The 27,263-nt window shown below is 49.3% G+C and overlaps 1 protein-coding gene across 2 annotated transcripts; it reads right to left on the bottom strand.

Moving 5' to 3' along the window:
• Positions 1-153: 153 nt before the first annotated feature.
• Positions 154-27,013, bottom strand: ARHGAP1 (Rho GTPase activating protein 1). Of its 2 annotated transcripts, none has more exons than XM_034062338.1 (13): positions 26,960-27,013; positions 21,073-21,256; positions 20,210-20,302; positions 9,643-9,730; positions 9,273-9,404; positions 8,722-8,808; positions 8,013-8,111; positions 7,235-7,342; positions 5,966-6,042; positions 5,503-5,580; positions 4,849-4,977; positions 4,578-4,681; positions 154-3,891 (listed from the first exon to the last, which is right to left on the bottom strand). In XM_034062338.1, the coding sequence occupies exons 2-13, from the start codon at positions 21,209-21,211 to the stop codon at positions 3,712-3,714; spliced, it is 1,314 nt and encodes a 437-aa protein (XP_033918229.1). In that variant the 5' UTR covers positions 21,212-21,256; positions 26,960-27,013; the 3' UTR covers positions 154-3,711. The 2 variants fall into 2 exon arrangements, with proteins under 2 accessions (XP_033918229.1, XP_005154283.1); XM_005154226.3 differs by lacking the exon at positions 26,960-27,013 and adding an exon at positions 21,480-21,622.
• Between the last annotated feature and the right edge of the window lie 250 nt (positions 27,014-27,263).

Here is a 27,263-nt window from a genome sequence, read left to right as displayed (position 1 = left end):
CTGCAAACCAGTCTTTCTTCCCGGTTACTCACATAGGAGGAATTTCACACTCCTCCCTCTGTGCATGGTTATTATGGCTGGCAGCGTAGCCAGCTTTACTTCTGTGTCTTACAGATGTGCCACAGCTCCTGTCACTTGAGAGACACACCTGGATCTGGGATTACCATTTGAATTTTATTGAAATACAAAAAGTGCAAACTGTGAAATACAAGATTGGTGCAGATCAGAAGAAAACAAACTGTGAACTGTGAAAACCCCAGCCTGCACCTCCCGAACATCAACAGAAAAGGCAGCAAGGAACACCAGCAACAAAAGCAAAAGCCAACAGTTACGCACAGGAGCCCCCGTGCATGAAAGGTAACAAGGACCAAAGTGGTCCTCAGCTCTCAAACAGCAAACGTTGCCACAAGGCATCCAGCTGGCCCCTGCACCCCTGTGCCCCCCGACAGCTCTGGTGTCAGGACACAGCGTGGGCCAGGGAGCAGAGGCCGATAAGACAGCAGGAGGCTTAAGCAGAGGGGAATGGTTGAGATGCTAAAGAGCAGAGGGTTGAAGTGTAACAAGTACCCCCACAGGGAGAAATGGCTAACAGCTAACCTGAAAGACAGGGAAGAGACCCTTGGGCAGCTCTACAGCAAGGAGAACAAAGACCAGCACCCTAAACAGATACTGCCTGCACCTGTATGTGGCAGAGACACCCAAGCCTGCCACAGCCTGGCTGTGTGCAGAGGCTCTTTGCCCAGGAACAGAGGGAATTTCAGCGCCTGTTCCGGGCAGATGCAGGCTCTGGTGGGCACACACGCAGCACAGGCTGAGGCAGCCTCAGGCAGCTCCCTGCTCAAGTCACAGAGGGGTGTTTCAATGCAAGGCCTCCAGGAGAGCAGACTGCAGAAGCAAAAGCAACCCCGGTTCCCGTGCCTGTCCCAGGGCCCCTGGCAGCTCCGGCATGAGGAGCAGCAGACAAAGGGATATTTACACTGGGTCCCTTCCAGGATTTGCAAGCACTTTCCCACCGTGCGCAGCAGCAGCTTCCTGAATGCCCTTCCAAATCTGCTCCCTGCAGGCACTGAACTGGAGCAGGCTTTTATCCCTGCCTGCAGGGGATGCGCCCGTCTCCATTTGGCTAAAAAAGGAAAGATTATTTCAAGAATTCACTTAAAAAAAATTAAAAAATTAAAAAGAAGCACCCACCAAATTCCAGCCAGAACATGGACACTTCCAGCAATCCCTGCTCTGCTAAGCTACCCCAGCACTGCTCCCTTCACTGTTGAAGGGAATGGTCCTTGCTGCTCTGTGTGGCTGGAATGTGACAGCCTCCCCTGGGAGCTGGGGCTACACACAGGGCCAAGGCCTCCTGCCCTGGCAAGCAGGCACTTCCCGATCCATGCTGCCAACATTGGCCTTGTTTGTCCCAGGGGAAGCAAGCTGGGATTGCCTTTCCTCTAGGGGGATGTAAGCGAGGCCAGTGTCAGCTCAGATCTAATTGGAGCATCAAGTCTATCCCCAAACTGAAGCCTGCACAGCACAGGGTGCCTGCAGGGGAAGAGGGGCTGCACTGGGCTCCCTTTGCCTCCACACTCCTCCCCGGCTGTCCAGAAATCCCTGCCTCTTAGAGCAAACACTGGGGCCTCTTAAAGCAAACGCTGGGGCAGGTACACCCCTCCACGCCATCCATCCCTCCTGCACAGCACACCAGCCCGGCTAACTTCCTCTAACACAGAGCACAGGTGAATTAGGAGCTGAGTGTCTCCACCTCTAAAACATTCCTATTCTGGACAAAGAGGGAGCTACGTTAATAACACGGGCATTGGAACAGGGAGACTAAGCAGCCTTGTAGACTCCATAGGACAAAGTCCCCCACTATCTAGACGGGATGAGACCCCAGCCCTCTCCTCAAACACCTCCTACTCCAGCCTTAGTGATGCTCAGGTTCTTGCTCACTATTCCCATGTATATGTTGCTGTTCCTCCTTCATGGACCAGTGCTGCCGCACAGAGCTGCCTGTGTCCTCACCCATCCCCATTCCAGAGCTCAACAATAAGCACCATTTCCATAAAGCCTGCCGCAGATGACACTTACTTTGCTTACAGCTGGGGCACCAACCCTTGTCAGTGTTTAAAGGCAGGCTAAAATACTACAACAAAGCAAATGCTATTTTACATTCAGTAGCTATTTAGAATAATTCTGCTTGGTCCAAAAAGATCTGTCCCTGTGGGCAGATGCAGCAACAGGGGCCTGGCCCAGGCACGCGGGGCACGAGATACAAAGATACAACACACCAGTAAGATAAGGCTAGAAGCTCCCTGCTAACACCCTGCTGCACCAGGCTGAGGAGAGGGATCTCTTTCAGCTCAGGTAATGGGAACGCTGCAACCCAGACCCAACCGTGATGCTCTCACAGGTAGCAGGTCCACCCTGCTCTGAGCCTGCCCTGCAGACAACCCAGCCTCTCCAGCCATGCCCAGGGCATGCAGGATGCATCTGAGCAGGCTTCCATGGGAGGACAGAAGGAAGGTAGCTCAGAACTGAGGAGGAGACAAGGCAAAGGCCCTTGGCATGGAATAGCTGCTCCCTCACAGCTTTGGCACACGAGTACTCAGCACTTGGGCAGAAACATAAGCCCAGCCTGGTGCACTCCAGGGTGAGGATGAGCCCCAGTCCCTACATCTTCCCTCAAGGCCATGCTCTGTTATGTTGTGCTGGGGAGAGTCCTGCTCAAGAAGCCAAGGTGTCTGTGCCATCAGCATAGATGTACACATCTGACAGAGCAAAGGGGCTTTGTGTGGCTGCCCCAGGGAGAGGCAGTGATGCTCATAGTGTGCAGCAGGTTCAGTGTCCCCAGGGCACTTGCTCCCTGCCCTTCAGACTCATGCAGCCATCAGAGCCCCACCACACAGCCAGGCCTGGCATGAACCTTCCCAGCAGGGCTGGAAATGCTGCCGGAGGGACCAGCAACGCTTGAGGTGGGTAACTGTGGGAGGCACCTCACCCATTACACCCCAGCAAACACTGAACAGTATCAAGAGTGGGGACCCCAGAGGGGTTTGGGCTAAATTCAGCTTCCTTGTATTGGAATCTGGCCAGTAACACAGCCCATGTGCTGTGAGCCTGTCCTTCACTTGCCTGCCAAAACTATGGGGTCTGGAGTGTTGTTTGCAAGTGCAGGACAAGCACAAGAGCTACCCAGCTCCCTCCTTGCCTTAGGTGCCACTGGGGAAAGGCAGATGCATGCTCAGTGCTGAGGGATGGCACTGCAACAAGAACATCTCTACCACAAACCCAGCAAGCTGCCCTCACCCAGACAGCCCAGCAGAGGCAAGGGGGTGAGCTGGGGCTACTGGGAGCTGAAACAATAAAGGTCTTTGCTGAGGAAGGGACCAGGAGGGCAGAAAGGGAAGGAAGAAAGAGGCAGGGCATCTGATAGGGCAGCAGGCTGGTGATGAGCCCTGGAGGAGCTGCACAGACTGGCAGGGGGGCCAGGACTCCACTCGGAGCAGCAGGGAGACCAGCTCCCCTCCCCATCCCGAGCAGTGGGTCTCTGCTCGCTTACTTACACACTTTGGCCACCATCTCCACACCCCTCGCTCTGCTCATCACCCAGAGGATCAATAGTCCCTTTACACTGGAGTCAGCTCGGTCACAGCTCCAAGACAAGGTGGGAAAGGAGGTGGGAAGGTGAGCACAGTGTGCTGGGTGTGGGCTGGCCTGGATTCAAGCCTCCACATCCTCAAAGAGCTCCTTCTGGTGGTCCAGCAGGAATTTGGTGAAGGTATTGATGGGGTTGATGGCTTTTAGGGTGATGGCTACATCTTTGGCCCACAGCAGATTTGGGCCAAACACAACTGCTAGGTTGGTGTTTGTCATCTTGTTTTTGTCACTGTGAGCAGAGACCTGTGTGGGAAGAAGAGAGCCTGTTATAAATCCTATAGAACAACACAGCAGGTGCCCTCTACACTCCCCAAAGCCAGAGCTGACAGATTCCCAGGGAAAATGGGAGGAGAGAAAGTGAAGGCCTAGTTCCAGAAGACAGAAACACACATGACACCCAGCAGTCAGGAGGTGAGGAGCAATAACTTGCCATTTGCCACCATGGCTTAACCCCCAGGCCATATCATAACAACAGGACCAAAAGCACCACCAGCCAAAAACTCTACAGATCCAGGTGACCACTCAAAACAAAACTACCTTCCCTCTTGCTAGAGCAGCCTTGCAGTGGCTTCCCTGGCAGCACAAAACACTGTGGGGCAGATCAGAGACCCCTCCTTCTAGTCTTGCTTATATATATATACACACACACACATCAGATATATAACCCTGGGGAACTCTCAGCCTCTCTCACACAAACCACACAGGCTTAATGCCCACCTGCACATCTCAGTATTATGAGAAATAACTGCTTAGGCTAGATCATTATGATCACTCTGGATCTCTGTTTAACAGTAAGGTAAGGAAAGGCAATTTCCTAACTTGAGACTCATTTTCTCTTGAAGGAAAAGAGGGAGCAAGCAGTTAAAAAGCTGATTCAAGGCACTGGCAAGTGAACTAGCATATGCCTGCCCACCTTTGGAGCCGCTCACCTGCACCAGGAAGGCAGTCAGTAAATGGAGCACTTGGTAGTTCTCTTCTGGCAGAGTCTGGAGTGTTTTGCGAACAACATCCACACGATTCTCCTCCTCCACACCTATAAAGAGGGGAAAGACAAGCAGGTCCATGGGGAATCCTCAGCACGCACCCTGATGAAAGCCCTGTTTGCAGTCACAGGGTGTCCCATGCATGCCCTCCTCCCAAGATGTCTTTGCTTTTGGCCAGGGTAACATTCAGGTGTAGGACACTCTTGTTTCAACTCACTCTGGAAGTTGACAACATGGCTGTAGAGGCCAAAAGTGAGCAGGGGTTCAGGAAGCTCCCTCAAGAAGGTCTTGAGAATCACAGCAGGGAGGTGGACATCTTCGTACTGCTGGAAATCTACAGGAACACCTGAGAGAGTAGAGCAGAGCCTCAGTGTTCAGTGCCCAAAGCAGGGCTTCCTCCAGACAAAGAATGGGACACGGTGGCCAGAGCTCAGAACTAGGGAAGCAGGAGTTTGAAGAACACAGAGAGGGTACTGAAGCACCACATCTTTTAGGAGGGTGGAAAAATGTGTCCCAAAAGCATGTGCAAAGCACTGCTGAATCCAGCACTACATCTTTAGAAGTCATCAGATGTAACAGATGAAAGAGTTTCTTCCTGGTCATCTTCAGTCCATACAAGATAACCTGACTAAGGTGGTATATCCCACCCCAAGAAACAGGGAAACTCAGGAATGAGAAAGGCAGCAAGGAGAATGTAAGTGGGAAGGAATAGGGTTTCTACACAGCAGAAGTATCAGGTGCTTCTCCTTTGCAGCTCAGGTCATACCATGATGGGGCCTCACCCAGAGGCCTATCAAAGAAGGAGAGGAGCCATGATCCAGCACAGCTCCAGTTGGGAATGAGAGGGGCTCTGCTGAGTTTGGGCACTTACCCATGTTGTATTTTTGCTGGACCTCCCTGACAACCTGTGTATTTGCTGATCTCCGGAAAATCCCCTCTGTGGTAAGAGCTGCGAAGGGAGATGAGATGGAGAAGAAAGATCAGACACGTGAGAGCCTAAAAATGCTGGTCTCAACAGTCATAAATCCATGCTGTGGGCATTCAAACAGATGTCAATGAGTCCCTTTTTCAGAGCATGGCAATTCTTTCTGCTTCTACTACCAGGCAAAGGATACAAGGAGCATTTTGCTACTCTTATACAAGTAGGGTTGAGTGGAAGAAAGGTTTCCTGAGCCCTGCATGCTCTCTTGAAGGCTAACTCACCTAGTTCAGGCCTTTACACCTCACTGTAGGCTGTTGTTCTTTATCTCACCACACTCTGGATGGGAACTTGGACGGAGGAGAGGCCAATGACATGGAACTAAGAGGGGCTGCAGTTCCCCCTCTACACTTACCATGGTCCCGCAAGTGAGCAATGGTGTCTCTGACCACCAGAGGAACAGGCGACTGATCAGGGCTCTTCTCCCTGAGACTGGGGGAAGAGACAAAAGATTACAAGTGACTGGTCCTCCCTACCCCATACGCAGCCCTGCATCTTTAAGTCACAAGCCCTACCCTATAGGATCTTGCTATCCCAGTCCCTGGCTCAGCCACTATTCCAGCTTTCTCTCCCATTCACCCATCATGCTGCATCACTCACTGGAGCAAGCATGAGCTCATTACTACACCAGAGGAGTAATCCTCTCTCTTCTGTAAACCCCACAGCCTGTAGATTCCAAGGCAAAAGAGTTCCCAGATGGCAAGGCTGCTAGTTATTAATAAGATGAAAAGAGTTAAACTTCCTGTTTATTTCCCCATAGGAGCAAGGGTAGAAAGAAGCTGACACATGAGAGAAATATGTATGGGGTAAGTTTATCCATCCTACTCCTGTAGCAGAAGATGCATCAACCCAAGGCCTGTCAAGGAAGACCTAGTGATGCCAGGGTGTTTGCTCTCTGCACCACTTGATGGCATGGAGCTGTTCACCCCTCTCAGGCTACTCACAAGCTCAGGCACACAGCACCACAGGAAACACCATTTAGAAACGTGCTGAAGCTGGGGAATGTGTTGCCAGATCGCTCCAGAGGATCTGCCTGGCCACAGGGTACTGGCTCCTCCTCATCCCCCAGGGAAGCAAAATCACACTCCAAGTTAAAAATACCTTCACCACTTAGCCAGTATCACTAGCCCTTGCCAGTGGCTGTGTTTGCTTGCATCAGCCTGCAGGAATGGGGGATGGGATCAGCACAAGGGTGAACAGAAGTGCTTTTAAAATAGAGTTTATGATATGGAAAAAACTAAGAAACAGCCCTGCAGCACTGCTCAATCAGAACAGGCCTAAAGACACCTCCGCCAGCCTCCAACAGACTTCCTTTGTTTAAAGGAAGTTTGCAGTGGCACAAAGCTGTCCCACATGGCCCTTGTTTTGTTCCTCCCTTAGTGACCCTCAGCTGCAGAAGCAATCCTATCCTAGTTTAGATACAATCTAACTGAGGAATCAAGAAGGTGGAACTGAACCGGGTCAGGATCTGGTCATCTGGTTCCTCAGAAGAATGACGAAAGCTTTGCAGGAAGTCTGAACTACCCCAAAGGTTACAGCCATTTCTGCTGCTCTTCAGCTACAAATACAGTGAGCTCATATCAAGCAAGTCGGGGCACAAGCAACACAATCCAGGGATACTCACAGCTGGAGCGAGACTCCAAACTGCTGGTTTGGCAGCGGTGGGCGTGGAGGGGTTGGCTTCAGGGGCACTTGTGAAGGTTTCTGCAGGGATCTCAGATATTCGTCGTATCTGTGGTGAAACACAGACTAGTGAGGAGCCACCCCACCTCCCAGAAGCAGCATGAACCCAGTGCTGCATGCGAGCCACTGCACACCCACCGGTAACAGCTCCAGCCTAGCGCAGTTGATTCCACCTATGCAGCTCTGGAGCACAGGGGCAACAAGATCAAATGTCTGGTTACCAGGAAAAAGCAGGGAGAAAGGAATATCTATCTGGAATCAGGAGCTGGAGTAGCTGCGGATGACAGCATGGGCAGGAGGCCAGGGCAGCACTGCTTGTAATGAGCCAGTTGCATGTGTGCGTGAGGGACAGGGAATCAATCTGTCAGGACTGGGATTGTGGCAATGCTGGGAGGCCCCAAAACCAAGCTGAACTGTGCAGAGGGAGCAGAGCAGGTGCAGGTGCCCAGACACAGCTGATGAACCATGAGCTCCATGAGCTTGCAGAGAGCCCCAAAGGAGAAGCAGGATTGGTGCTCCAGTGGGACAGAACTGGGCACTGTGGCCGAGGACACACAGAGAGGAGCATGGATTGAAACAACAGTCCCTAAGGCAATTTGTCACCACTCCCTGCAAAACCACTGCCTGAGCGGAACAATCTCTTCCTCCCTTTGCCATTCCTCCAGAGAAGTCCCCTCTCACAGAGTCCTAAGCAAATGGGAGACAGGCAACATCCTTACTTCAGCACTTGGCTTGGGATCCCCAACTGTTCCAGCTTCACATACTCCTCCAGCTCGCTAAGGAAGTTCACATAAAAGATCTTCCGTCCAAACTTAAAGCTGAAAACAAGAGAAAAGAGGATAACTTGAGGAATGGGGAAATCCAGTATCAGAACAGACTTTCTACAGACAAGGAGAGCAGGGGTCTGCAAGAGACATCAATGGGGCAAAGGGGCAGATATAGAGCAGCAGAGACTTCACCCATATTGGTCTCCAACTCCGTATGTTTTACCAGGAGATGCTAAGACTTTCCAAGTCACATCAGATGCCCCAGCAGCAGCAGGCTCCCTAAAACACTGGATTTCTCCTTCCAGCAATAGGCTGGAGAAAGTTTTGCTTTCGATTACTTTACAGAGTTAGGATTTCACAATGAATTAAGTATAATTTGGAGTGATGCTTTCACTTCCTCTTTCATTATTAGCAGAGCCTGCAGCATTTTACTTGGTTGGACAAAAAGGGAGCAGTGGCACAGAGCTGCAGACTCTGCAGGTTCTTAAAGCAGTACTTCTTGTGTTTGAGTATGTCTGACCTCAGAAAAGAGGCAACAGCATAGGATGAGAGTCTTCAGAGTAGGCTTTGCAGCCTGGGCTCATCTTGTGCCCACTGAGAATGCATCATTATTTGCCTGCAGTGTGAGGATGTGGGTGAGCCTCCTATAGTGCTTCCCTACCTGATCAGAGGCTTGAAGAGAATCAGCAGGGTCTTGATGAACATCGTTGGGTGCACAATGTACAAGGCTTTGATGTTCTTCTTGTACCTGCCAAAAGAAGCTATGTGAGGATGAGCTGTGCTTTAAGAAGAGGACCCAACTTTTCCAGATGAAGGCATCCTGGTGCTCCATTCCTTCTGCACTGAGCCTCACCACTTCCCATACCTACAGCCTCTGTTCTCCCATGCTTTGCAGCTGTGTGAGGCCACTCAGCAGCCTAAGGGCACACACTACTGTATTCCAAGATTCACCAAGCATCAGGAAGCAATAATTACACCATGGGGTGACACCCTTGCAGTGGGTCCTGGTTTTGCTGCTTGCCTGTTGGCCTAAAGGATGTAACTACAGAAGGGGCCATTTATCCCATGATTCAGCCTGCATTAAACAACAACCCACCTCCATAAACAGCAGAAATAAGTGACAGTAAATTATGATCCCCAAGCTACACGGAAGAACCTACATTAGGCTTGAGAACAGCATGTTACAGCCTTGCTTACTGCGGCCTTACTCACTTCCGATCAAATTCCCTGTAGGCATCCCGCAGCCAGCTCAGGGATGGCTTGTTCTCACTGGTCAGGCCGTGGTGCAGGTACACCAGTGTGTAATCACTCTCCACATACTGGTCCAGTGTGAACTTCAGGTACCTGAGAAGAGACAACTGCTGAGCTCACTTCACACTGCCACAGAGAGGCTCTTCCTCCCTTGGGGACTCATTTTTGTGTGTCTGAACAGAGGGTTGGCATCCCCAGCAATGGAGGCAAGTGCTTTGGGAGGACACATCCAGCTACAGAAACTACTGTTAGATTTGGCCTCAAGAATCCAGCACCTGGGAATTACATCAGGCTTAAGAAGTTAACAGCAGCCTCCTAAGACACTACTCACCCCAGCAGTTTCATGTGATCAAGTTGATGACTTGGGGGCATTCGGCAGGCACTGAACAAAATGACTTTCCTTCCGTATTTGTCATCACCTGCAGATGAAATGCCAGGGATTACAGGGAGTTTAAGGACTACATTGTGGTCCTGGCAGCAAGGGACAAACAGAGAATGGGAAACCACCATAACAAGGCAGAAGTCTGGATTGTCACGGATGCCAGCAAAGCTAAACCTCATTTTCAGCAGCTACCATGGGCCTAGTATGGAAGCAGAAACCTGAACCAAAGGCCTGGCAAGTCAACAATGTGAATACAGAACAGAGTCCATGCTCCAGCCCTGAAAGAAAATGGAAAGGATTGGAAGCCAGGATGCCTTGGAGCATGTAGGGATGGAGTGCAACACTGCCCCTGGACATTGCTCCTGATGTATGGCAGGAAGGCACAGAGAAAATTGCCCTCACAAGCATAACAACTGCTTCCATCCTGCACACTGTCCTAGAACAACTGCCCATGGCCTGGTGCATTTGTTCTTTGCTTCACCAGAAGCTTTATCCTGCACAGAAATCAAAGCCATTTCATACCCTGGGAATCAAGACATTCTTAGGAATAGGGCAGTCCCAGCCAGCCGCATCCCAGAGATGAGAAGCAAGCATCATCACAAGCCTCTTCTGCACATGGACCAAGTAGAGCTGCTGGATTCTCCAGGGGATTGCAGAACAAGCTGTTCACTCTTTCCTATATTTTCCATCCACAGAGATATTTTTCCAGCCTAAGCTGCAAGGAGCTGCAAAGTGCAGCACAACAAAGTATATTATGTATAAACCCAGCACAAAACAGTCATCATCTCACTGGAGCCAAACAAACCATAGAGCATCCTCATCTCAGGGAGGACACTCCCAAGCACCACTTGAGGCTTCAGAAACAACACGCCAAGTCTTCCTCAAAGTAAATCTTCATACATCAATGGACTTACAACAGCAGGGATCTCAGCTCCATTATCAAAATCCAGGCAGATGGGCATGGACAAGCTGAGCAGACAATGCCAGGGGAACTCAGAGATACAGCTAAGGAAGAACCAGGTCACAAATCTTTTGGACATAGGGAATTAGAAGAAAAGCTTAGTTCTCTCCCAGACACAACACCCAATCCATCTCCATAAGGATGACTTGCTCTTTAGCACCAGTGGAGATGAAATGGTTCCTTTAGGGTGAAGGGTTCAAGTTTTCCCATCTTTCTTGCTACTCACCTTGCTCCCCTACAGCATAACCATCTCATACAGACCACAGCACAGAAAAGCAGCAAGGATCACTACTTATGCACAACAACCTTGCAATATATCCTTTTCCCCACACTGATTTACACTATTTAGAGCATGCAGCCATTTTCTCACCTTTGTACGAGCTCTGGCCTCAACTACTGCTTGGTTACACTTACTGTGCAGCAACTGAGACCTCAAACTGAACCCTGGACAGCAAACCTGAGGTTCCTGGGAATGCTGCCTGTCAGTAACAGATGACCACCTTGCAAATGGCAGCCAGAGGACTTACATACACCAGCCATGACATTAAGATGCCACTAACCCACTTTTAGCCCCATGCTGGCTACAAGAACAGATTCTTTTGGAACTTGTTCATTTCTGGTTTTCCCTCGCAAGTCCTATTTTCAAGTCACCAGACAACACAAGAGACAGAAATTACTGATGCACACAAGCCAGAACCTCTACGAAAGCTTGGAACACTGAAGCAGCACTAGCTACAGACCAGGAAAGGGTTGGCATAGGCCATCACATTGACATACACATGCGGAGGTAAGGGGCAATTAGGGAGGATGCATGACCCAGAATGCAGGACTAGGAGAGAGTGATGCAAGGCTCATCTGGGAACACCCAGATACAGTCACAGCCAGGCCACAAGACCAACATCACATTGCATATCCCACAGCAGCCCACTCTCTGCCTAGCCCAGAGTTTCTTAGTAGCTTGCTATGAGCTTTAGGGCTGGGTCTAATGGACATAAGCTGTCTGTAAAACAAAGATGCATGCTACAAAGTCCTGGACAAGGAATATGGCATCCTGTTAACTCTTCCCAATGACCCTGAGCCACTTGTATGTTTCTATATGGAAGATAAAGGGTCCTGCCTGCACAGAGCAGCAAGAAGATGGCAGCATCTGAGAATCTCTTGAGTTTTACAGTGATTAAAGAAGATGGTCAGAAAGACTCCAGATCTTTGCAGATCATAGCTCTGTGCTGAAGTCAGAATAGGTGCTGTCTTCAGGTAACTGAGAGGCTGGATTACACCAGAGTGCATGGTCTGAGAGCCAGAAGCAGACTGCAAACTTCATCAAGGCAGGCCTTGGCTGTGAAGAACTGTGTTCAAGCAGTGTTGTGGGTGGCCACATGCTCAGCTTCGGCTCCTGGGCAGTGACTTCCACACCTCACAAATCACAAATCAGGAGCCACATACCTTAAAGACCTTCCTCTGGAATGACATGAAGGCCTACGGCAGGGCCTATGCAATATCTGGAATCTTGCTCCTTATATAGCCTTGGAGAAAAGGTCTGGGATTGCTGGCAAAGAGGAAATGAACAATCCCTGATTCTGCCGAAGGGGAGACGGTATGTTTCCCTTGGATAATTTCCAGGACCAAGTACACCAGAAGATCATAGATTCATAGAACAGTTAGGGGTGGAAAGGATAATCTATAGCCCCCCGGATGAGTGAAAAAGGAGTGGTCCATTTTGCCTTCCAAAGCAGAATGAATTTATGCATGAGACCTACACAGGAACCAGCATGTCCATCACTGAGTTCTGAATTTCACTCTGGTTTCATCACACTGAGCTCAGCCTATCATAGAATCATAGAATAGTTAGGGTTGGAAAGGACCTTAAGATCATCCAGTTCCAACCCCCCTGCCATGGGCAGGGACACCTCACACTAAACCATATCACCCAAGGCTTCATCCAACCTGGCCTTGAACACTGCCAGGGATGGAGCATTCACAACCTCCCTGAGCACAGACACTGCCAAAACAACCAACTGCCAATCTTGTTTCCTCCTGAACCAGATCAGGTCAGCCTGCATCCTCCAGACATGGCAAAATGCAACATTCAGCATCAAAGCTGAACCATCAGTTCTTCCAGTTCATAAGCAAGAACCTAAATAAAGCCCATTCCACGCATTCGTGGCTGTCAGAGAAAACTGCCTGCAGGTGGCCTCTCTGCCTCCAACCAATCAGATTCTTATCGTGTTTGATCTTTCCCAGATGCTCCAGCCCCTGCACTGTTTGCTTTCCTGTTTGCAATATTAATCTTACGTATCTAGGGTTTCACCCCTTGTTTGCAATTGCAAATAGCTAAAGTTTCCATTAAACACAACTATAGACCATGAAGTAATCACTCAGCTTCTCAGGCTGTCTCCTACCTCTCCCAGATGAGGAAGGCTCAACTGTTAACAACAAACAAACAGAGAAGCAATGGCCATCAGCACTCACAGAGCACCCTAACAATGTGCAAACCTTTGAGAGTAACTTCATACATTACACTGGAAATAAACCTACCTCTCCATAGGATATAATCCAGATATATCTCTTTTAACAACAAAGAGCCAATATGCAAAGCCTCTCCAGTCAAGACAGCTGCCCATCTAAAGAGGCATTAACTTGCAGCACTGATGGACATGCTAACTCTCCTTAACATTGTTATGGTGCTTTTAAAGGCCAGACTCAGTTTTAACTCTCACCTGAAGGGCAGCACTTCTGAGACAAGGGTTATGGAACATCACTGTGGTGGTTCCAAGCCATTGATGCAAGACCACACTTTCAAAAGGGCTCAAGTTTAAATACTGAGGCTTATGTTTCAGACTGAAACCTGCAGCAATACAAACATCAGTGCACAAATTCCTACCAAGTACTGTCCTGAGACAGGACTTTCTGTTAAATGAATCTGTACAGTCAACACAGGAAAGACATGGTTGACCTGCAAATCCTGCTTTGTATTTTCTAGGTATTTCTCCTGAAATATATCCTTTATGCAATCACTGGAAGCTATCATATTACTCACTGCAGCCCGGGGACTCAGCTCCTTCCTACCTTCATCAGGTACCCTCAGCTGAGGACACACCTCGATGAAAGATTCAAATGGGAGTATCCTAGTACTTTGATACTGAGAGAATGAAGATGGATAAAACTTGCCACCAGAAGCTAGTGCTATTCATAAACCAGCAAAGTGAAAGAGTGGAGAGTCAAGGAGATGACACCACTGCATAATTCTGGAACACTACTACACAGATTTCACAGGGATTTGGATGTTCATCAGAGCTACTGCCAGTAAAAAACTTCTCTCATGTCATTTCAGGCTCTTGCCAAGCTTATGACACAGCTGGGCAGTGTGTAAATATAGTTGAGTTGCCTGTTGCAATTCTAGCATGGCTTTAGCCCCTCAGTTAAAGAAGGAAAGGAGCTCAAAGTAGAAGTATTTTAACACATAACATCTACCTAGATATTCCCAATATCCAAACCATAAAGCCTTAACAAGTGACTGCAGCTCTGCCTGATACAAAATATACTACAGGGTCAGATTAAAGAATGCAAAATGGGAGGATGCCTGAGAGCAAGGCAGATGTCCATGTAATGAGGCAGTGAAGATCAGCATTTCCATGGACTGTGTGAAGGTCTTGACCTGCTGTTCAGAAACAGAAGCAAGAATTTCACACCAAAACAAGTTTTCACCTACACTGAGAAGTGTGAAAGCGCCGGCAGCCAGACTGGGACTGCAGTCCAGAGAGTATTAACAAATGCTCAGCAAGCACAGAGCAGTCTAGCACAGCTTCAGGCTAGAATAAGCTACCAAAACACAACATCTCTGCAGCCAAATGGAGAAGAAACAGATAACAGTTGCTTTCAGCTGGAGAATCCAGTTTAAGCGCCAGCTGCTTGGCATGTGAGCGCAGCAGCAGATCATATGAAGGAACAGAAAGCAATCCTAGGATGAACTTCCAAAGCACACATGACAAGGAGGCAAATCCCAGCTCAAACTGAACTGGTCCAAGCAGGCCACCACCATGACAGAAGAGGAACAGGATTTACACTGAGACCCAAGAGCCCCAAAGTAAAGCCCACATGCCCAATTTGGCTCAAATGGTTCTGCTGTGCCAGAAGCAGAGGTGCAGCCCTCAGACAACAATTTGGTGCAGGCTTTGGACTCCTGAAGAGTTGCCAATGCAGCCTAAAGCTGAGCAAAGTTTGGGCTCCCCTGAGACAGTCCAGCTACAGGCCACGGTCATGCTAAAGGAATACCATGATCTACAGTACCAAATGTTAGCGCCACAAAAAGTCTACCTACCTGGTTGGGCCCCATCAAGTGCACCCTGGTCTGGAGGAACAGAAACAAGGTTATAGCAAGCCAAGCTTTGTACCCTTCCCCAGAAAGTAATCTTGAGTATAGTCTCAGAGGCTAGTTGGATTGCCACTGGGATGCGTTTAGTTGCTGTCTTGCAACAGTCAAGCTCCTATTTCATCCTTCTCCCATGCTCTTCTCCAAAGCAATCTTATCTAACAATGAGAAGCAGTAACAGCAACCCATGATTCCCGAATTTCTGTCTTGAATTTGCAACTAATTCTGTATTATCAGCCAAACTTCTCACCCCTACTGTTACACCTTCCTTACCACCAAAATGGCAACCACTGTACTGCCTCTTTTGAAAGGGTTAAACACAATTAAATCTGAACACCAAGGTCCTTTGAGCACCTTCTGAAGTGTACAGAGAATGGCATCATACTGTTTGAATAACACATCCAATGGATTGGTTTGCAAGAAGCTAAATAAACTGAACTAAATAAGCTGCACTAATAAGCTGCAGATAGGGACAATTTAGATCTTCAACACACAGCTTAAAAGAGAATGTTTGGTAGATTCTGAATTGAATACAAACTGCCAATCAGAATGACCTGAGACTGGTTACAAAGTGGTTATTGCCATGCCCAGTCCCTCTCCATCACTCTCCCAGCTACGCACTCAACAGACCCATATTTTGTCTTGTCAGACAAGAAAGGATGGAGAGCTCTAGAGCAGGGCTGTAGAAAGAAATCCTCCATTCATTCCCTTGGTCTCCCTTAGGAGCTCAGAACCCCTTAGACACCCTCCATTCCTTTGATCTTGCATGCCAAAACATGGTGCACAAGCTGGACTTGCTCTGATGGGCCCAATTCTGCAGATGCAATTCATCATTGTGTATCATACAAATATGCTAAAAAAAATTACTTAAGTCAAAGCCAGAAACTACACCCAAAAGCAGCAGAAATGGATGCACCCTGGGGCCAATAATAACATACTATACTGGAAGGGAGAAGAACCCTTGTTATCAGAGGCCTCTACCACCAAAGACACACTGCAGCATACTCTCAGCACAAGGTCTCTCTTTGTTTGCTTTGCCTTCTTAATGAAACTGGTGCTCCAAGATTGATTTTACCTCCTCCTGTCAATCCCAGACAGCAACAACAAAGCATCAGCACTAGTTATAGCTTTAGGACCTGCAGCCAACAGCCAGCCACAATGGTTTCCATGTAGGTTTGGTACCAGATTCACCATTGAAATAAAGATCCACTGGTGAAACTGCAGCTTTAATCCAGTAACTCATAATAAATTACATCTCCAGCTCTCCACCCTGCCTTCCCCCACAGATCTTACACACACTAGCATCATGCCTCCTCTGCAAGGGCAGCCCTGTAGACTGACAGTTAATGGTGTGAAGCAAAAGCTAGCAGAAACATGCTCTGGGCTTCAGCAAAGCTTTGAAGTCACTGGGCAGGGACTACATAGCTAAAGGAAATAGTAACAGCCACTGTGCTGACTACTGCATCACCAATTTCCAGCCTCCACAGCAGTGGAAAACTCATTCACCATTCAGCAGTCATATCCTAAGCCCCAGTTTTCTTATCCCAAAAAGAAGAAAACCAGTTCTTGTGTAACATGGGAATGCTGATGCACTTTACAGCTATAGGTTTGCATACTGACCACAAAGGTGAGACCAGTATTTTGGACTATGCAAAAGAACAAGGAACAAGCACGTTGCTAAAGCTGTCAAGAGTCCTGCTCTTCCCACACAGCTTCAGGTTCCCAATAGGAACTGCCATCTCCAGAGACTTCCTTCAGCTTGTTATTAACCACAGCATTGCAATTCAGCCTCTGCTGACATCTGAGGATAAGATTATGTCACACCAGTCTGCCTCAACCCTCAAGGAGATGGAAGCAACACCTTTGCCATAGAATTAGCAGAAGGATACAGAAACTCTTACACATAACAGGAATTCGGGATAGTTCCTCAACAGTCTTTAACCAGAAGCCTGTGTTTCTTCTGAATGCCATTTGATTGGAGCAAGAAGAGAAACCACACTTTGCAGAAGTGGTTTGGGCAGTGAAACCGAGCTGCCTCTGCTCCAGCCTCTAGCCATGCATGAAGACCAATTTCTCTACTACAATGCTCACAGAAAGAGGAACTCAAGAGTCAAGAGCACAACCACACAGAAACCTCTCCAGAGCCTGCATAAAACACTCCAGAAATTCACACCGTGAGGCAGGTCTGCAGGGAAAGGCAGAGTACCACCTCCTTCCTTCAGAGCAGCCTTGAACCCCACAACTAAAGGAACGCTTCCCAAAACTGGAACATCTTGTTGTACTCCCTTGGAACTGGGGCCTGGATGCCTTTTGTTGCCATCTTCCTATGACACACCACCACAAAGGACAGCAATGACATTCCTGCTCCTTCCCATGGACAGCTTCTTCCAGGAAGATCCCAGTCTCCAGAAGGGACTGGAGCCCAAGGCATAAAAGGAGACTCTCTGTGAAGCTGCTGCACTATTTTTACATGAAAAACAAGAGCAAACCCCTTCTTTTTCTAGCAAATTTCTAGCAAAATATCTTCAGTGTTGTTTTCCCCCCTCTTTAGGCCAGATATCCAGGATGTTCAAACCCAGCACGCCTTGAACTCCATCAGGAATGAAGGTCAGCTAGAAAATGAGTGTGTTAACTTTCTGTCATCAAAACTGGGCTTTTAGTAAGTTTAAATTAACACCACACACCCCTCCTTCCTGCAAGAAGCAATTACTCTTCTGACCACACAGGATAACCCTGGGATCATGGAGTTCAGCCCGAGGATGGGAACCAGCCTTCTGGTTTTGTCTCAAAATAGCATCAGCATCCCAGAATGTATTTCAGGGAAGGCAGGAACAGAGTTAGCCATATGCTTTCTGCTCTCCAGTGCACAGCAGGGAAGGACACAGAAAAGAAAGCTCAGAAAGCAGTAGCATGGGTAGACCAATCCTTGATCTGCTGCCATTTGCAGTATTTACAAGAGAACCAGGTTGGAGCTACTTGTTTCAGGCTCAGCATGAGGAGCGTTCATTGCACATGAAGGTGCTGACAAGCAGAACTTGTCAGGAGAGCCAGATGCAAGCAGTTTCATATTAACCCTGCAGCACAGTTTTGATTCTCCAGGCTATTTGGAACAGTGTTTTCCCAGATTTTCTCAGGTTGACTCCGACAACAGCCCAGAGAACATCACCCGTTCTCCAAACAGTTCATGTTATCAATTTTTGACCAAAAAATCTGAACAAACCACCTCAGAGGCCAGGTTACAACTCAGGCCCCATAGATCCACTTCATAAATCCTGCTTTCAGGAGAGGAGACACACGGGAGTCTCAAAACTATGTGGCAATAAATCCACTGTTTGGAGCTGTGCTGCTATTCCAATGCCAAGAAAGGCATCAACCACGCTGTGTGTGTGGGACCATCACGCGCTTTTAGATAAACCAGCTACTGGTGAACACTGGCCAGGAGCAACCAACAACAGAAGCTTCTCTGAGCTGCTTCTACATTATGCACAGACACAACAGGGACAGACAGCTCACTAGAAATACCAATTTAAACCACTGTCAGGGAAGAGATCTCTTTCAGCATGCAGGCACAGCTCCCAGTCAGCCATCAAACCACTTCCAGATCCTCTCAGGAAGTTAGATAATTCATTTGCTATCCTAGACAACGTGTCAAACATTCCAAAGGCCACCGATACACACCTCCACTGGAGTGATACTCCATTCAGAGAGCCTGGGAAAAAAACCTAAATGGTGTTACCTTGGAACAGAAACCCCTCAGAGAGACTGGTGCTTACATCAGGAGGCAGCACACAAAGTATATCCTTGGTTCGGGCTGACATTCCAGACTTATCAATGTCTCTGATCTAAACCCTCTGCTAAGCACTTTGTCTGAAGCTTTGTCTGAAGTGAACAACAGAGCCAGTTAACTCATCAGCTCCCAGGGTCCTGAAACTCCACTTACCTCTGCCATCTGCATTACAAATAGTCTAGCTGTTATGACTGAAAATGGTGGAGTCCCTTCCCATTTCCAGCAGTAGGGACATCAGGGTGAAGACCTCTATGAACCCCAGTCCTAAAACTCCAGCCTCATGGAAAAGGTCAGTAACATGTTTGCAAATGAAAGTGTTAGTGGCAAATCTATAAGACACTATGGCCCAAACATTAAATACCCGGGCCTGTCAACCTGAGCAGCCAGAGGCACAAAGGACAATGAAGTTTTGAGTTTATCATTATTGTTTGCTCCCCAATGAGGTAACATGAGAGGTTAGGAGAAGGAGAGCTCATTCTAGAAAACAGGCCAGAAAAGAACGATGTCAGGACAACTCTTACCAAGGTAAGTGCCTGAGAATCTTCTCTCTGTCATAAAACCCTGCTGCAGAACAACCCAAAGGACACCAGCCTGTGCTCTGCTTTACTGCAATTTCACATCTGGGGCATGGACCAAGGTAGAGGAATGGCAACAGGAGGGGTAGGAAGTGGCCATAGATAATCGAGGAGAAGGAAGTGTGAATCAAGTCTCAACAGGCTGAAGAGGCATTTGGAATACAAGACAAACTGGGATTACCCTTCCCTCATGGTTACTACAGCAACATAAAGAATATCGCCAAAACTCTTTCCAATGGATGCCCCAGCAGTAAACTGCCATGGGTTAGTGTCATAAAATAATAAGGATAAGACAACCACATAGAGAAAATCCAAATGCTCCTGACCCTGAATGATCAGGTCTTTCCTTGCAGTCGGACATGGGTCTATTCCCCCTGTTTCTGAAAATGCTGTTTCTGGACTGAATGGCAAGCTCTGACCACTCAGATACAAGAGAGCTCACAGACTTACTGTGAATTACTCAGTCAGCTGAGGACCTTGCAGCTGTACTGCATAACTAGGTATTTTCTGTGGCATTATCACATAAAAACCACATCCCGTACTCAGGACATAGTCAAGGGCCAATTCAGCAAAAGAAACCAAGTCCTGCTAATAATATAACCAAGACATTAAGAGCCAAGAAGTAATGCAAGATTAACCAAGGTGAGTGGAACATTACACACACAGCAAGTGTTCATGAAGCTTGGTGCTTCTTCTCTTTAGGATGCCAGATGTCATTGCCACATGGGCCTGGCATATAGCAGGTGCCCCCACAACCCCATTAGAAAGACCCTTCCTCAGCCCAGCTGCAGAGACATCACAGGAGAAAACAGAAAGACCCCTACCTGCTACTTCCACAATGTGGTGCCTGGCGATATCATAGTAGGGATCATCCCACTGCAGGTGAGTGACGGGCACAGGGGAGCCTGTGGAGTCCTCTGCACAAAACACAAGGAACAAGCAATTAGAAGGAGGAATCTGGATCACCTTGGCCAGGGGTACAGGGATGAGAAAAAATGGTTCTTCAACAGAGGAGGGACTAATGCATATAACTGTTCACCTTGGAAACCCTCCTTTGAAACTCTGAGAGGACAAGAGCAGCAATGGCTTCAGAAGAGACCTGTCAATCCTGTACACACTGTACACTCTCTCGAAAACAACTGTTCTGATAGGTCACAAACATTCACAGAGACCAATATCCAAGTGCCAAGGGTAACATCATGGCTTTCCAGAGCAGGAGGATCTTAACATCATCCCTGGATGCACAGTCATCCTATAAGCCCTTGAGCTAATATCCCCGACCTCTTTGGGCAGTAGTCCATTGGACAGGATTCAAGAGCACGAACTCAATCTCCATCCCCATCTCCCATATGGAAGTTCAAGACCCTTCCATTCAGGAAGGCCAACCTATCCTGCAAGAGACCATAACAGAGGACACTCAAGGACTTAGAGCATGTCTGTACTGTCAGCACCAAAGTGCAGTCAGCTACAGGATGGAGGAAAACATATTTACATCAGCTTGCTCTCAGCTTTTTAGTGCTGTTTCAGTGGCAGGGCTAATTCACTTGGGTGTGGTACAGGATTAATGTGTCTATAAAGCTTTCAGATGGAGCTGAGCCTCTCTGTATATGTAGATATGACCGCAGTGCTGCAGGACAAACAATCCTTTTTGGTCAAAACCCAGACCCCAAACAAGCAGGATACTCACCCGACTTAGGAAAAGCAGGGGCTTCATCTGCTGGCCAGCTATTATCATCTATGGAGGCCAGTGTGAGCTGGCTGAGGGACTGGTTGGTATCATCCAGGTTCAGGTCATCCTGAAGCTCTGAGAGCGGGTCTGTAGCCATGGTCCCCAAACACCGTGGGTTATTTTGCAGTATCTACAACAAGGACTGCAGAGATTGCTGGGTGAGACACAGAGATCACAATTTACCTTCCCATAAAGGCTTTTCTCTCCGATTTCCCCCAAATCCTCTCTTTACGTATCCAGAGATCTTACTTCCCCTCCCCCTTAACACAGGCAGGAACTCCTCCTACTCCTCTAAGCCAGAAGCACAGATATATGTCAGATTCTTTGCTGCCAATTGCTATCAAAAGACCATCAGGAGCACGTACCAACCCTCTCGGAGTCCCTGCTTGGCCAAAGCTCTGCGAGGAGCAGTTTCTCTCCTGAAATGGAGCAGCAGCAAGATGCTGAGGAAGGCGACAGGCTACACCAGCCCCTGCCTGATACGCTCACTGTACCAGCTCTGAGCTCCCCCTCCTTCCGAAGGGCTGGCACCAAGCCCAGTTGTTTCCACAGTTGGCCCAGTGCTGGAAGCATTCCCAGGAATCACCCTCCCTTCTCCCCATGAGGGAGGGCCGGAGCTCTCAACAGCACTGAAGTGCCAGCTTCAGCGTGCTGGGATCTGAACACTAAAGTGAACAGCTTCTTAAAACAGGATTCCGTAGGCTGAGCTAGTAAGACAGAGAGAACAATACACACACAAGAGTCATCTTCTTTCAGCATCACCCAGCAAACCCTTTCTCCTATAAGACAAGGAATCATCTCTTTAATCTAAAGCCATATAGCCAGAATGAGTATTTTTCACCAATCATTACATAATACTGAGGAGACCAAGGAATTAAGAGGTCCAAGAAAGAGACAGCTCAGTGCATTTGCTGCTGCTTGCAGGTATTTCTCCCTCTTACCCGGAGCAGATGGTGTGTCAAACCCAGGACTGAGCTAGCACAGCACACAGCACCTCCTAGGGGTACCAATTCTTAGGGACAACCCCTAGGAAACAGCTGTTATCCTCGGTGTCTTGGAAGTAAGCAAGGAAACACTGGAAAGGACAAGCACATAGATCTGGATTGCTCACACGGACCACACGGACAGTAATCCAACAGCCAACAGGCAGCAAGCCAGGAGGAACTGTAGCAAAACAAAATGACACCTTGCATAAGGAAGACTCTGTAAGGCTGCTTCTCAGACAGGCTTGTGCTTGTTTTGCACTACGAGGAGAGCAATGGGTTCAAAGATGATCTGAGGAGGCACAATAACTTTGTGTGGAAAGATCATGTTCACAGGGAAGCTATTTCCTTTAGCTGAACAGGGGGGCAATAATGTTCTGCATCTTCCATCCCTAGAGCTTGAATGTGTATATTTACCCAGAGAAGATGATGAAACAGTTACTCAGATGTAAGCCCAGAGGACAAAACCTGTGAGAAACAGAGCCCTGGAAGGCGTCACATCCATGCTCAGGGCAACACTTGTGACCTATCTTGGCGATGCATTTTGAGAGCACAGGAAACTGGAGACTCGGTGTTTGTGCCCTCTCTCTAGATCACTCCACACTCGCTACTTCCTGTCCTCCCTTATCTGCTGCTCATCGGTTTACAACCAGTTTTCACCTCCCTGGGGCTCCCAAAGGGCTGGGAGCTGTTGCTAAGCAAATGAAGTTCCATGAAATACGAATGAGCAAAACATAGATGGGCAGTGGATCAGCGAGATAGCACAGCAAACACACAGGGTCTGACCACTGCACCCAAGCAGAGACCCAAGGAAAACTACTCCCTGCCCTCCGGTGAGGGCTGTGAGAGCTGTCTGACCCCCTGTGATCCTGAAGAGAGAAGGAGCAAGAAATCAGGTCCCCTTACACAGTGAGCTCATGCTGGAAGGATGCAAGCAGCAGCAGAGCCAAGGGACAAGGACTCCCCACCCCTCGCAGCTGATCTGATTTCTATGGTAACACCAGGCACCAACTCTGATGACTCAGTGAGCTCAAAAGCATTCCCTGTTCAGCTCAGCAGCCCACAGGACAGCAAGCACCCCATGCTAAGGAAGCATCCACAGCCCCCCAGGGCAGCCCCTCAGCATTCCAGCTCCCAAGGACTTCCCAGCCCTGGTAAGGGCCTATATCCAACTGCTGCCATCTAGAGATGCCTAAAGATGCCCAGTCACAAGTGTCCCCAAAGCAAGGTCCTGAAGCACAAGGGGACCAAAGCCAAATCTTCCCACAGAGCAGTGATAGTATTGCCATAGGGCCAGCAAGACACCAAGTGTCCTCACTTGTCCCTACACTGATTATAACTTGGCTTCAGAGCCAATTTGATGCACTTGGTCAGAAGTGGAAGAGCTGGTTCTTAAACAGCACTGGGGGATTTCCCCTTAGACATACAATTAATCCCAGTGTGGCATCTTGTGGAAGAAGGAAGCCGTTAGTAGGATCCTTACAATTCCACACTGGAAATAAACCCTGGTGGATAGTGCTCTTGCCAGAACCTTCTCTACCCTTTGGAAAGGCAGACCAGACTTCCCAGGTATCTCCAACGTGCTTTTCACAGCCAGGCAGACAGCTCCATTCCTTGGCTCTAGCTTAGTGCTCCATGGCAGAATGTTAATGGAAGGAGGATCCAGAGCAGAAGACTTCTTAGATGCCAGGTCCTTGTGAACCAGACTGTAGGTCCCAGACAGCAGAATTTTCCCCAGCCATTTCCCAACAGGGGAAAAGACAAAAGTACAGGTCTTACACCAGGTAAGTCCGGAACAGTTTAAATATAATCCTCTAAATTCCTGGGACCTAGCAGGCACTGAGGAGGAGAGACTTGAACTTTGGATGTAAGAAACTACTTGGGGATCTTGGTATAAGCAGATAGATACTTCCTGACAGTGCAGTGTCATGAGGTTTGTGTACTCAAAGCATACCCTTAAGCAGGATGTGTCATTGAGCAGAAAGTCCATCTGTACCAGTATAAAACAGTTGTCAAAAAGGAGCATTCCACCAGATGTAACACAACTGAAGAAGCACACTTGTTTTAGATAAACAGCATAGAATCATAGAATCACAGAATGGTTAGGGTTGGAAGGGACCTTAAGATCATCCAGTTCCAACCTCCCTGCCATGGGCAGGGACACCTCACACTAAACCATGGCACCCAAGGCTTTATCCAACCTGGCCTTGAACACTGCCGGGAATGGAGCATTCACAACCTCCCTGGGCAACCCATTCTAGTGCCTCAGCACCCTAACAGTAAAGAATTTCTTCCTTATATCCAATCTAAACCTCTGCTGTTTAAGTTTCAACCCGTTACCCCTTGTGCTATCACTACAGTCCCTAATAAAGAGTCCCTCCCCAGCATCCCTATAGGTCCCCTTCAGATACTGGAAGGCTGCCATGAGGTTTCCACGCAGCCTTCTCTTCTCCAGGCTCAACAGCCCCAACATTCTCAGCCTGTCTTCATACAGGAGGTGCTCCAGTCCCCTGATCAACCTCGTGGCAAGATGCAAGTGATGCACCCTGTATAGCCAGTCATAAGGAAAGAAAAATGACATACCCAGGTTTAAAAAGTAAAAAGCCAGTCAAACTTTTAAAAAGTAAAGAATCACACTTTTGACATCAGAAGCATTTACTGACTGCCAGGCTCTAAAGAGAGAACTGTTTCCATTTTTCCAAGCATGTTTTCCACACCTACCCTGGTAGACCTGAACACTTGTTGTCTAATAAAAACTGATTCTCTGATAACAGAAAGATGTGCTGGAGAACAGACTGTTCTGCTGAGCTGGAGACTCCTTACACAAGATCCCACCGATATTTACCCAGGGAAGACAGTTCTCTTGTATCTATGAAGTTCTAGCAGCTGCTGCTCATGCAGACTGTGTTTTTCTGCAATTCCAGTTTCACTTCTTTCCCGTCATTAATTTCCAAGCTGCACCTGTGTGGCAGTTTCCTTTTCCTGTTTTCCTTCCAGATGTACTATTAATTCAATAGTAAACCTACAACAAAATCAGTCCCTGCATGTATTACCACACCCTGGACCCATACCTGCACACAAGGAAGAATTACACACACCATTCCCTGCCCAATTAACAAGCAACACTCAGACCCAAGGGAATCCCAGTTCTGGGTGGCTCTGTTGTTTTTCTGACTGCTGCTATCTGCACCTCCTCCCAGTTTTGTTTCATTTGGACAAATGTCTTTTCCTGTACACATCCATCAAGCCCCTGTGCTTTGCTGTAGTCTTAATATCAAGCACATTGCAACAAAAGGAAGCAGTTACTCAGCATATCTTCAGTGTACTTACTCGTGTGAATGAGCTCCAGGACCGAGACTCACTGAGGAAGTCCAGCCCAAGCCCTTCCTTCACATCAAGACTGATGATACCTCTGAGGGCATCACTATCCTCAAAGAATCAAAGGGTCAAGAGCCAGAAGAGCTTTGTTTGGGTCACTGTGACCAACTAACGCACAACAGACACGCTATTGCTTGGGGAAACTCTTTGGTATCTCATTATCATTCTCCAACACGGTGCTGTTAGAGCAGGTCCAGAGTTGGGCACAATGATGGTAAGAGGGCTGGAGCGCCTCTCCTGTGAGAAGACAGGCTGAGAGAGCTGGGCTGGTTCAGCCCGGCCAAGAGGAGGCTCCAGGGAGACCTTAGAGCAGCTCCCATTGTCTGAGGGGCTGACGAGGAATCTGGAGAAAGACTTTTAACAAAGACATGCAGTGACAGGACAAGGGGAATGGCTTTAACCTGACAGAGGGGAGACTGAGATCAGACATCAGGAACAAATCCTTCCCTGTGAGGGTGCTGAGGTGCTGGCACAGGGTGCCCAGAGAAGCTGTGGCTGCCCCATCCCTGGCAGTGCTCAAGGCCAGGTTGGACACAGGGGCTTGGAGCAACCTGCTCTAGTGGAAGGTGTCCCTGCCCGTGGCAGGAGCTGGAACTGGATGAGCTTTAAGGTCCCTTCCAACCCAACCCAGTCTGGTTCTACAGTCACTGTAACAGACACTTCAATGAGCAGCTTTCCCTCCCCAGCCATCCCAAACCCGCTGCTGAAAACCGCTCCGTGCCTGCTGGGAACCCCCCGAGGGAGCAGTTCCCTCCTGTGCTGGCTCTGCCAGAAGCGCTGAGCTCTGCCTCCTCCCCGAGCAGCAGCACAAAGTACTGAGGCTGCAGTCCGCACTGTGCGGGATCACATGCGGAGCATGTGAGGGAACGGGGGCAAGCACAGCCCTGCAGGGGCTGCACCCCTCCTCTCCAGCACACATCTGCTGCTCCCCCGTTCCCTTACACCGAGCTCCTGTGGCGACCCACACACAACTTCAGCATCCAAACAAAGAGGCTGTAAGCCTCGCTACCCACACTGTTAAACACCGCGCACGCATAACGGAGGGACACTGACCCGCTCGGCAAAGCTCCCTCCAACCCCAGCGCTCTTACACCCCGTTGTACCCTTACCCCCCGTTGTACTCTTACACCCCCCGTTGTACTCTTACACCCCGTTGTACTCTTACACCCCACTGTACCTCACCGCCGGCACCAAAGCAGGGATTAAACCTCCGGTCCCCCCGCCCGGGCACCGGATGGGCTCTTCCCTCCGACCGCGAAGGGAGGACCCGGACCCGGACCCGGACCCGGACCTGGACCCAGACCCGCACCCGCAGCAATACCGCGGGCAGGGGGTCAGGCGCTGGGGCTCCGGGCCCAGCCCCAGCGGGCCCAGCCTCAGCCCCACCGCGGGGCCCGTTCCCGGCCCCGGCAGCCCCGAGGAGAGGCCGGCCCGGGCCCCGCTGCTGCCCGATGGACCCGGCCGCGCTCCGCAGACACCATTACCTTGCAGCCGCCGCCTGCCCGGCCCGCCGGAAGCGGGGAGCGCCGAGCCGCGCTGCACCGCCCCGCCCGCCGCCGGGCCCGGTCCGGCCGCGCCCGCCGCCTGCTCGGTCCGTTCCGCAGCGCGGAGCTCCGGTAGCGGCCGGGGCCGCGCAAGGGAAGCGGCGGCAGTGGGAGCCCCCCGCGGGGACGAGCCGCGACGGGGACGCGCAGCCCATGGCGGTGCAGGCAGCGGCCCACGGCCTGCAGCGGTTCGGCCTGGAGGGGTCCCTGAGGCTGCGGAGCGGACCCTGTGCTGCTTCCAGAG

This window comes from Melopsittacus undulatus, chromosome 4 (assembly GCF_012275295.1).
Source record: "Melopsittacus undulatus isolate bMelUnd1 chromosome 4, bMelUnd1.mat.Z, whole genome shotgun sequence".
In the NCBI taxonomy this organism is placed as follows: domain Eukaryota; kingdom Metazoa; phylum Chordata; class Aves; order Psittaciformes; family Psittaculidae; genus Melopsittacus; species Melopsittacus undulatus.
This window is presented reverse-complemented; position numbering and strand designations above follow the sequence as displayed.

Bases quoted from the DNA above. Each gene is read 5' to 3' on its own strand.
- ARHGAP1 (XM_034062338.1), bottom strand. From the start codon at position 21,211: ATGGCTACAGACCCGCTCTCAGAGCTTCAGGATGACCTGAACCTGGAT. The intron at 6,043-7,234 runs GTGAGTATCCCT...CTCTTCCCCCAG, and splicing joins TTTGGAGTCTCGCTCCAGCT to TCTCAGGGAGAAGAGCCCTG. The intron at 4,978-5,502 runs GTAAGTGCCCAA...CTACTCTCTCAG, and splicing joins CCAGCAAAAATACAACATGG to GTGTTCCTGTAGATTTCCAG.